The following is an 11,736-nucleotide window of genomic DNA, read 5'->3' on the forward strand; positions in this document are numbered from 1 at the left end:
GATAATTACACGCTACAGGGGCATAATAACGATGAAATAGGTCGTGTTTGCTGTCGAGGAGTAAAAACGCTAAAAATTGTGTAATTGAGGAAATCGCAGCAGCTAAACACTGATGCCGGAAAACGCTACACAGTGCGAGGGGCGTGTCTAAGTGCGCGAATGTTGGAGGTGGGCGGTGCTTGTGCGATGGCGTCTGATGATAGACATGTGTTTGCCCCGCCCCCTTCAGTACATGGACCGCAAGAGTTTGCACTTTCTCATGTGACCAAAGGGGGGCACTGTCACACCTTAAGTGATTAACCAAATGTTTACTACTCACATTATTTATGCAGTCATTTTTTCTAACCACACCTTTTTACTTTTCTGTAAAAATCTAAATCCATAAATCCATCCGCGTTGACCTTAGGCAGCAGAAACCAACGCTTTTAGAAGATGCGATTATTCCTGAAGCTATCTGCAAAAGAAAAAAAAGGGAAAAACAGGTAGGTACTGTTACATAACCGTAGATAAAAGACATTTAATTTACTCAATTCTACACCCTTAAAAAAATCATTACAAGCAATGTCTGACTTTAAACTATAGTTACTACTAAAGTTACTCAAAGCTGATCTATATGCAAACTATTCCTGTTAATCCTAAGTAAAAGTAAAATAAATACAAGTTGCTAAAACTGCATCTCTATACAGCTAACATACAGCTCTTAATCAATTAATTTATTTGTTTGTGCATTTCTTTATTTATTTTTGTTTCAATGTGATTTTCTCGTTTCAGTCTGGGAAAACCTTGGGGATCAACACTATACTGGAAATTAGTAAAACAGAGACTAAAGGATCCACAGATGAGCTTGTGAAAACAGAATATTTATCGATGGCAGGAAAGTCAGTCTGGTTGAAACTCCTGAAAATTTGCACAAAAATACATGGAAGAATCTCAGCTGAGTGCAGCTGATCCTACACTGTAAGAAGTTTTCACCAGTTTCAACTTAAAAACTTAAGTTTAGCAGCTGCCTTAAAATTTTAAGTTAAATCAACTTAAGTCATTTCAACTCACAAGTTAAATCAACTCATTTTTATTGTAATAAGTTAAAATGACTTGGAGTTTTAAGCTGATTTAACTTAAAATTTTAAGGTAGCTGCTGAACTTAGGTTTTTAAGTTGAAACTGGTGAACATAAGTACAGTAAGTACAATAAGTACATGAAGTAAACCCATCAGAGCAATACCAGCTTATCGGTTTGTTTTTAAAGTCACTTAGTCACTGGATGAATAGTCACTTAATCTAAATGCATATTTCGTACATGTAAATTATAGCCTTATTTATCAAAATAATGGTTATTTTGAGGCGTTCTGTTCTGTTTATGTTTGTATTTAATTTCGTTCTGCACCTTGTGATGTTCCTCTAAAAGAGTATTGCTGTTTACTGTTTATTTTTTCTCTTGAATTGCAAAAACAAAGACTTTGTGTAGAGAACAACACAATGATGCTGGATGTACAGAGAGAGCTTTAAGATGCAGTCACATTTACTGTTACTGTCAATTTTCAGGGGCAAACAGGATTCTACGTGAGAACTACATTCCTATGAATATTTCGCATTAAGTTTTCTTTTTTCACACAGCTAGAGAGGAACACTGAAAAATTCACACTTTTGACAAAACAAGACAAATCAAGTCTAACTCACAAAACTGCTCCAAAATATGGATATGTTGGCAAAATTATTCTAGATTAAACCCACTTATGTGCATCAGCTTGTCAGGATTATGTCTGTGTTTTGTTCTGTTTACCTGCAGAGGACCAATTTCGAGTATGGGTCACCATACTTGACAATACGTCACTTTCATTTCACTTTCACTAGTGTTTTTCCCCCTCTGTTTCCAGTACTTTTGGTTTGTCCCATTTGCTCCCCCTTTTGGTTTAGTGTTTTTGGTTCTTTCCATGCCCATATTTGTATTGTTACATGTGATCATTGCTTGCTCCCGGTTTTTGTTTGTTTGTATTAGTTTCAGTGTTTTGTTTAATAAAACTTTTTATATTCATTTATTCCGGTTCACCTGCTTCATCTCCACTCCTCCATTCAGCCAGACTGTGACACAGCTACTCTGTAAAAAAAAAAAAAAAAAAAAAAAAAAAATGTTAAGTAAACTTAAAATTTTAAGTTGAATCAATTCAAATATCTAAGTTGTCACTTAGTACAACTTACCATTTTAAGTTGACTAAACTTTAGTTTAGTTGACTGAACTTAAAATTAAAAGGCAACCATGTAACAAATTATTTTAAGTTGATTCAACAAAGTGTTTTTTACAGTGTAAGTTCAATTATATTCAATCAATTGCAATATGATAATAGACAAACATAAACCAAGGTTGTGAACATCTACTTAGGTTATTTGAGGATATTAAGCACATGGTTTCCAGTCAGGTACATTTCATAAAAATAAATATTTACGCAACATTATCAGCCACAAGACTAGACAAACTGGATATTCTGGTTTCAGATCAGCATTTAAAGATGCATTTTCGTTTTTAAGCCATGTCAAGTTGAAGTCAAGCAGTTTTCATCCTGGATGTCGTCTAGTAGATTTGTCTATTTGTATTCGCGTTTATGTGATTTTATTTGATTTTTGAAGTTTTTGAAGTTATTTTAGACTGGTTTGATATTTTTCAGATGTATAGCCTAGTTTGATTTTCATTTTGTTGAACTTTTTTGTAAACATTGTTTTTGGAAAGCAAAACAGAACGACACGCAAGAGCGATGGAACAAGGTAAAATGTACAGGCATTTAAGATAACAAAAAACTACTTTGCTTTTCAGTCTTTTTAAAAGTTTCGCAAGTTAACATTGTTAAAAAAAGATCCCATTCACACCAATTTTTTAACAATTATTTGAATGAAATATGGTTGACTCTTCAACGTCTGTGTGTGTGTGTGTGTGTGTGTGTGTGTGTGTGTGTGTGTGTGTGTTTTCTTGGATGGCAGAAATCTGAAAAACCTAAATGATAAGCACAATTTTAGATGATAAAGTTGCATCTAGCTATTATTTAAAAACATTTCATTTTCTTCTCGTTTCGCCTCAGAATTGAGAGCAGTGCTGATTGGAAGGTGTCACTCTGGAAAAACCTTGATGATCAACACTATATTGGAAACCAGTGAAACAGAAGCTGAAGGAGATGAACATGTGAAGAGAGAAGGTTTTTTTGATGGCAGGAAAGTCAGTCTGGTTGAAACTCCTGGCTGGTGGAAAACCTTCAGTCTGAAGGATTTATCCAACATCTCCAAACAGCAGCTGGTTCGGAGGATTTCTTTGGTTTCACCTGGACCACATGCGGTTCTGATCGTGATTCGGGCCGATTCACCTTTTACAGACACCGATGGGAGGTTTCTGGAGGAGTATGTGGAGCTGCTGGGTCCGAATGTCTGGACTCACACCCTCATCATCTTCACAAGAGGAGATTTGATTAAACGAGAAGACATAGAGAAGCATATTCAGGAAGAAGGATCAGCACTCAAGCGGCTCATTGAAAAATGTGAAAATAAATATCACGTTTTTAATAATAATTCAAACCATCACGACCGAACTCAAGTCAAAGAGTTGCTCATGAAAATCGAACAAATTGTAAGGAAGAATAACGGCAAGCACTTTGACATTGACTTGGAAAAAGTGAATGAAGTCAATGAGCAGTGGAAGGAAATCCAGACCAGAGCAAGTTTGAGAAAATCCAGAGTTCAGGAGGAACGGTCAACAGTTCAAGAAAAAGGTAAGATAATGATGTGGTTGCATTTAAGGTTGTTTGGAGAATTTTCTACCTTTTTCAACTGCCCTTCTCATTTCAGCATATGTGCGTCGTCTTGAAGAGATCAGAGTGGTTTTGTTTGGATGGGTTCTTGCTGGAAAGAGCTCAGCTGGAAACACCATCTTGAACCGGAATGAATTTGCCATAGGAGGAAAAACCGGAGAGGGTAAGAGAGGCTACGGAGATGTAGACGGACGGGAGATAACTGTTTTGGACACTCCAGGCTGGTGGAAGTACTTTGAATCTGAGCTCAACCCAGATTTCATTAGATCTGCGATTTTAGGAAACGTGTCAGCATGTAAGAAGTTTCCTAATGCCATGCTGCTCGTAATTCCAGCAGATACATCATTTCAGGAAGAACAAAAGATAATCATTAGGCAGAATATGTCTATCCTTGGAGACGAGGTCTGGAGACACACTATAGTTTTGTTCACGTGGGGCGACAGATTCAAAGACATCTCCATCGAGCAGCACATTGAGAGTGAAGGTGAAGCTCTTCAGTGGCTGATTGAGAAATGCAGGAACAGATATCACGTCTTTGACAACACAGACAAGAACCCAGATCAAGTCTTAGAGCTGCTCCAGAAGATTGATGAGATGGCGGCAGAAAACAGTTCGTTTCGTCTTAACACACGGAAAAGTGTTCAGGGTAATGACGAACAGGAGGATCTGAATATGGAGGTCAGACTGAAGGATTTCACCCGCTTTCTGGATGAGGGGTTTAAGAGAAAAGCTGAGGAAATAACACAAAAGATAGAAAAGTTGTGCATGGGGATCATGAAAGAAAGTATAAAACTTAAAAAATGGGCAAGCATGGATTTGACGCCTGAGTGTAAGTTTTTACTCGGCTTTCTGTCATCAGGTATAATAAAGTTGGCTTGAGACTATTTCTGACTCCTACTTCTCCTAGAGCTTTAACTCTACAAACTACAAACTCAGGCTAGATCTTCAACATGTTAATCATGCTACAGACATGCTAGCAACATGCTAATCATGCTACAGACATGCTAGCAACATGCTAATCATGCTACAGACATGCTAGCAACATGCTAATCATGCTACAAACATGTTAGCAACATGCTAATCATGCAACAGAGATGCTAGCAACATGCTAATCATGCTACAGAGATGCTAGCAACATGCTAATCATGCTACAGACATGCTAGCAACATGCTGATCATGCTACAGACATGTTAACATGTTATTCATGCTACAGACATGCTAGCAACATGCTAATCATGCTACAGACATGCTAGCAAACATGCTAATCATGCTACAGACATGCTAGCAACATGCTGATCATGCTACAGACATGTCAACAACATGTTATTCATGATACAGACATGCTAGCAACATGCTAATCATGCTACAGACATGCTAACAACATGCTGATCATGCTACAGACATGTTAACAACATGTTATTCATGCTACAAACATGCTAGCAAACATGCTAATCACGCTACAGACAAGCTAGCAACTTGCTAATCATGCTACAGACATGCTAGCAAACACGCTAATCATGCTACAAACATGCTAGCAAAATGCTAATCATGCTACAGACATGCTAGCAACATGCTAATCATGCTACAGACATGCTAGCAACATGCTAATCATGCTACAAACATGCTAGCAACATGCTAGCAACATGTTAATCATGCTACAGACATGCTAGCAACATTCTAATCATGCTACAAACATGCTAGCAACATGCTAATCATGCTACAAACATGCTAGCAACATGCTAGCAATTTGCTAATCATGTAAGAAAAATGCTAGCAACAATCATGCTAAAACATGCTAATCATGTTACAAACATGCTAACAACATGGCAATCATGCTACAAACATGCTAGCAACATGCTAATCATGCTACAGACATGCTAGCAACATGCTAATCATGTTACAGACATGCTAGCAACATGCTAATCATGCTACAAACATCTTAGCAACATGCTAATCATTCTACAGACATGCTAGCAAAACATGCTAATCATGCTACAGACATGCTAGCAACATGCTAATCATGCTACAATAATGTTAGCAACATGCTAATCATGCTACAGACATTCTAGCAACATGTTAAAGATTCTATAGACATGCTATCAAAATGCTGATCATGCTATAGACATGCGAGCAACATGCTTACATGTCTAGAAACATGCTAACAACATGTTAACTACTTGCTAATCATAGTGGAATCATACTAGCAACATGTTAACAACTTGTCAATCTGGCTAGAAACAGGTTAACAACATGCTAATCATGTAACTAAACATGTCAACAACTTGTTAATCATACTAACATGCTAGCAACATCTTAATAATGTTAAAACATTTCAAAATCATGGTAAACATGCTAACAACATGCTAGCAATTTGCTAATCATGTAAGAAAAATGCTAGCAACAATCATGATAAAACATGCTAATCATGTTTACAAACATGCTAAAAACATGCCAATCTTGTTAAAACATGTTACCAAATTTGTTAATCATGCTAGAAACATGATAAAAACTTGATAGTCATGCTAGCAACATGACAACAACGTGCTAATCGTGCTAGCAATATGCTAGCAACTCGCTAATCATGCTTGAAATATGCTACCAACATGCTGACCATGCTATAACATGCTAGCAACATGCTAATCATGCTACAAACATGTTAACAAACATGCTAATCATGCTACAGACATGCTACAGACATGTCAATCATGCTATAGACATGATATCAAAATGTTGATCATGCTATAGACATGCTAGCAACATGTTAACAACTTGTCAATCATGCTAGAAAAATGTTAACAACATGCTAGCAATTTGCTAATCATGTAAGAAAAATGCTAGCAACAATCATGCTAAAACATGCTAATCATGTTACAAACATGCTAACAACATGGCAATCATGTTAAAACAAGTTAGCATATTTGTTAATCATGTTAGAAACATGATAACAACTTCATAGTAATGCTAGCAACGTGCTAATCATGCTAGCAACATGCTATCTATCTGACGGACTGTATTGTTCCAAAACATTCAAACGTTAAACTATAAAACTATAAAACAATTTCAGACTGAAAACCTTTTTTTTTTTTTTTACTTTTTATACTTTCTGATCAGGCTTTCTCAAGCCAACGCCTTGACAAACTTTTTTTTTAATCTAGTTTCTGTAGATTTTACTCTGATTTATATTTTTAACTCTGTTTGGTTGGCAGTGCACAGTGAACCTCCTGATTCCCAAAATGAAGCGACCGGTCCATCTCAACACGACAGCAGTAAGTTGTTTTATACAAAATTTTGTCATAATTTCTGAACAGCTGAAGCAAATGCATTCAAAGCTGAAAAATAGGACTTGTGGTGAATCTTCTGGGAATCATCAGATTTCTGTGTTACAAACATTGATGATGTTCAAATCTCTTTCAGTTCCGGAGCCAGTTAGGACACTTCTGGAGAGAGAGTTCAGCAGATGGGAAACTATAATCATAGATGGTGTTCAGGAAAGTTTACAGGACATTAAATCATCATTTGGTGAGTAGTTTTACTCAGAATATCAAGTGTTTGTATTCTACAGAGACAACCTAAAGGGTTAGTTCACCCAAAAATGAAAATTAGCCCATTATTTACTCACCCTCCAGGCATCCTAAGTGTATATGAGTCCAATTCAATTTTCATGCTTTAGCATTGCATGTGCGGATGTTTCCCTTCATCAGTCCAAAACAAGTCCAATAAAGTGCATCCATCCCAAGGTTAATACAGTTTTGCATTTTTAATTATTTTTATTTTAATATAGTTTTCAAACTTTAGTTTCATTAACAATTTTGTTAGTTTTAGTTTCGTTTTCATTTTGTTATCACATTTCTATTTAGTTTTTTTATAGTTTATAATGTGAGACAAAATATCAATCGCTGCAGTCTATTTAAAAGTGTTTAATTCATTTGAATGAATTATTAATAATGTAATACATAATATTTGTATTTAAAATATAATATAATACACCAATTTTTAATATTAAATTTATGAAACGTGGTTTGAGTGAATAAATGACTCGCTCATAAAAACATTACTGGATGAATCAGCGTTTCTGAATGAATCTCTCTATTCAATGACAAATACATTTTTTAACAGTTACTTTTTTCCACCTAGTGGCGAAACAATGCAATCGACTCAAAAGATGTGCTCTGTATTGATCTCTACCGTAGACGTCAATGTTTATATCCAAACTATGACCTTTAATCTCAGTATTGCTGTGATAATATGAATGATTGAGTTTTTATTTCAGTTAGTTTTTCAATAAAATATGTTCGTTTTGTTTCGTTTTAATTTTTAATTTATTTCGTTTTTATTTTATTCCAGTTTACGAAAATGTTTTTTGATCAGTCGTTTTCGTCTTGGTTTTAGTTTTCGTTTACAAAAATAGCCTTGATCCGTCCATAATAAAAAAGTGTCGATTATAGATGAATGCACTTTATTGGACTTGTTTTGGACTCATGAAGAAAAACATCCTCCGATGTCATTCTAAAGCTTGGAAGTGCCGGGATAATTTTTAATATAACTCTGATTGGATTTGACTGAAATAAGGAAGCTATATACACCTAGGATGTCTGGAGGAGTAAATAATGGGCTAGTTTTCATTTTTGGGTGAACTAACCCTTTAATATGAAGATATTTGTCCAAATTAGACATGGAAAGTATAGCAAACGTACACTTTTTGTGTTCCTCATCATTAATCTCATTTGTTCGGATATTTCCATTGTCATTTTCAGAGCTGTCTCAGGCTGAAAAGATGCGACGGTCAGAAGATGCTGTTGAGAGATGGCTACAGAACTGCTACCATTATCTTAAGCATACTATTGTTAAAATACAATCTCCAAAATCACTAATCAAGTCACAATGATTACTCAATACAAGGCATGTTTTATGTAGTGTGTGTGATTTTGATGTGCTAGAATTGTGTAAATAGGCTGGATATACCTTTTGTAACTTAAAATTCAAAGAATTTTAGTTTGTAAATTAATTTAAGCCTTTTTTTGTTTGTTTTACCTAATCACGATCAAAACCAGATGCTAGGTTTACACTGTTATCTGGGACTGTTTACAGGAAAGATAAAGAAAGGAAAAGCTTAAGAAGCCAGGAATTAAAGGAGACAAACAAACAATTCTAAGGTTTTTACATTTGTACGGGACTCTGCATTATTATTCTATTTTCTTTGTTTGTTTGTTTTTTGTTGCTTTTTTTTATTGAGATTGATACGCTGAATAAATAATCTTTCCATTAATGTATGGTTTTTGTTAAGATAATATTTTGCTGAAATACAACTATTTGAAAATCTACAATCTGAGGGTGCAAAAAAATCTAAATACTGAGAAAATCATCTTTAAAGTTGTCCAAAAATTAAGTGTTGATATATTTCTGGTAGGAAATTTACTAAATATCTTCATGAAATATGATCTTTACTTAGTACCCTAATGATTTTTGGCATAAAGTAAAATTATTTACTCACCCGCAGGTGTTTACAACTTCCTTATTTACTTCCTAATTGAATCTAATCAGAATCAAATTAAAAAATTGTTCAGTGGTTGAGTGTTTCTCTTCATCTGTCCAAAACAAGTCCAATAAAGTGTATTCATCCATAATAAAAAGTGTTGATTATAGATTAATGCAATTTATTGGACTTGTTTTGGACTCATGAAGAGAAACACCCTCCTGTGCCATTCTAAAATTTGGAAGTGCCAGGATAATTGTTAATATAACTCCGATTGGATTCAACTGAAAGGAAGTTATATACACCTAGGATGTCTGGAGGATGAGTAAATAATGGACTAATTTTCTTTTTTGGGTGAACTATTCCTTTAATACAAAGATATTTGTCAAAACGAGACACAGAAAGTCAAATGTACACTTTTTGTGTTGCTTGTCATTAATTTTATTTGTTCTAATATTTCCACTGCATACATTTCTAGTACAAAAATCTAAACACTGGATGAAGTCAGTTAAATTTTTTTTTACATATTAGAGTCAAATGTTTTTCATCATGACACAATTCAGAAAAAACATAGAACAAACAGGAAACATTATATTTTTTTTACCATTTTTGAGGAATAAAAATTTTGTATAAAATTAAGCAAATGATATATGAACAAATCCCTCTGTAAAAACCTTCAGGATATAGACAGGAATACAAATGTAAAGTGTGGTGTGTGTAAGTGCTACTGAAGTGGAGATTTATGGCTCAGTGTAGGAGAAAAAACTCATTTTGAGAAAACGGCCTTTGAAAATATGTATTGTAATTGAAATATATTGACACAAATAGATAAAGTGCTATAAAAGAAGCACTTTTTTGGATGTTTTCTTTCCAATAGTCTAAAAAAACACTTTATGAAAAACCAAAAAGGCCAAAATCTCAAACGTGACAGGTGCCACACAATGGATTTAAGACTGGTTTTGTGGTCCAGGGTCACATACTTCTTTTTCCTATTATTATTTGTTTTATGTAATAATCACAAACTCATCTAAACTTCTTCAAACTCAAACTTAATTGAATGTGAGAAAGAGTTCAACAACAGAAAAAAAAAAAAAATCGATGGGTCAAACAACAACATCCAGTTGTAAATAAAGACCTGCATGCTAAAGACAAAAATGTATAAAGAAGATAATACAGTTATGGACTCACTTAAAAGTGTAAAAACCATTAAGGTCAGAACAGAATGTATATTTATACGTATGCTGTTTGTTGAAATGCAGTTTAGCAGCATTCATAACCTGTGACATGAAAAGTCAAGCTAAAATGTGATTTTGTGTTGTGATATCAGACTGACTGCAAATGATCCGAAGTAACAGTAGTCACATGTTAACATGTTAAATATCCAAAGATATTTCAAATCTTACACTGTAAAAAGATTTCATCAGATTCAACTTAAAAACCTAAGTTCAGCAGCTGCCTTAAAATTTTAAATTAAATCAGCTTAAAACACCAAGTCATTTTAACTTATTACAATAAAAATGAGTTGATTTAACGTGTGAGTTGAAATGACTTACGTTGATTCAACTTAAAATTTTAAGGCAGCTGCTAAACTTAAGTTTTTAAGTTGAAACTGGTGAAAACTTTTTACAGTGTATAGATTAGTAGCCATTTTTAATCCATGTTAAGTGAATTGACCAGTGTTGGGGGTAATGCAGGTTACGTAATAATATGACTTCTTCCAAGTAACTAATAAAGTAACGCATTACATTTTAATTGACAAGAAAATATCTGAGTTACTTTTTCAAATAAGTAACGCCAGTTACTTTTTCCCCACCTTTATTGATTAAAAGCTCTCCTGTCCCCATGTTGAGAAAAATTGAGAGAAAGATGTTACTTTAGTTCTAGAATAAATGTGAACATGCATTAATTCATCTCACTCACTAAAAAAACAGATACAGTGTTCATCAAAATGAATAAAAACAGTGAAATTCAATGCAAACCTGCAATAAAAAAAATTGTTAAATAATACAAATATCCTTTATGTATTTAATCCCATTTTATTAACCTTCAATGATCCAATTCATCCATACTAATAAGCAAAAACTACTCAAGATCATCTAACATTTATTTCGCTTTTTTTATTGCTGAAGAGTTGACATTTGTTCTTCTGCGGTCTACTGTACAGACGTCAATTTCCTTTTCTCTGAGCCTGAGGCTTTTGGTGTGAAAAGGCTTTTACATCGTTTGTTAACATTATTGGCTGGTTTTCCTTTTCTTTATAGGAGTATACAAGTTCTATAGACTATATGGTGGAGTTTATAAAATGTGATTATTTAATATATTTAGCTACTTTCTAATCTCCTCTTCTGCTTTATACTCATGTTTTTGATAAGCTTATAAAAATAACATGTCTAGATTTAACTTTACTCTGGAAGTCACCCGATTTTGCTGGCAGTTAATAGTTATTTTATGTAATTAGGCATGTATAATCACCCTG

The 11,736-nt window shown here is 34.2% G+C and overlaps 1 protein-coding gene across 1 annotated transcript; it reads left to right on the forward strand.

Moving 5' to 3' along the window:
• The first annotated feature begins 3,114 nt into the window (after positions 1 to 3,114).
• On the forward strand, positions 3,115 to 7,258 carry LOC141294287 (GTPase IMAP family member 8). The gene is made up of 4 exons (XM_073826361.1): positions 3,115 to 3,748; positions 3,825 to 4,465; positions 6,994 to 7,053; positions 7,202 to 7,258. The coding sequence occupies exons 1-4, from the start codon at positions 3,115 to 3,117 to the stop codon at positions 7,256 to 7,258; spliced, it is 1,392 nt and encodes a 463-aa protein (XP_073682462.1).
• Positions 7,259 to 11,736: the final 4,478 nt, after the last annotated feature.

This window comes from Garra rufa, chromosome 20 (genome assembly GCF_049309525.1).
Source record: "Garra rufa chromosome 20, GarRuf1.0, whole genome shotgun sequence".
Taxonomy (NCBI): Eukaryota; Metazoa; Chordata; class Actinopteri; order Cypriniformes; family Cyprinidae; genus Garra; species Garra rufa.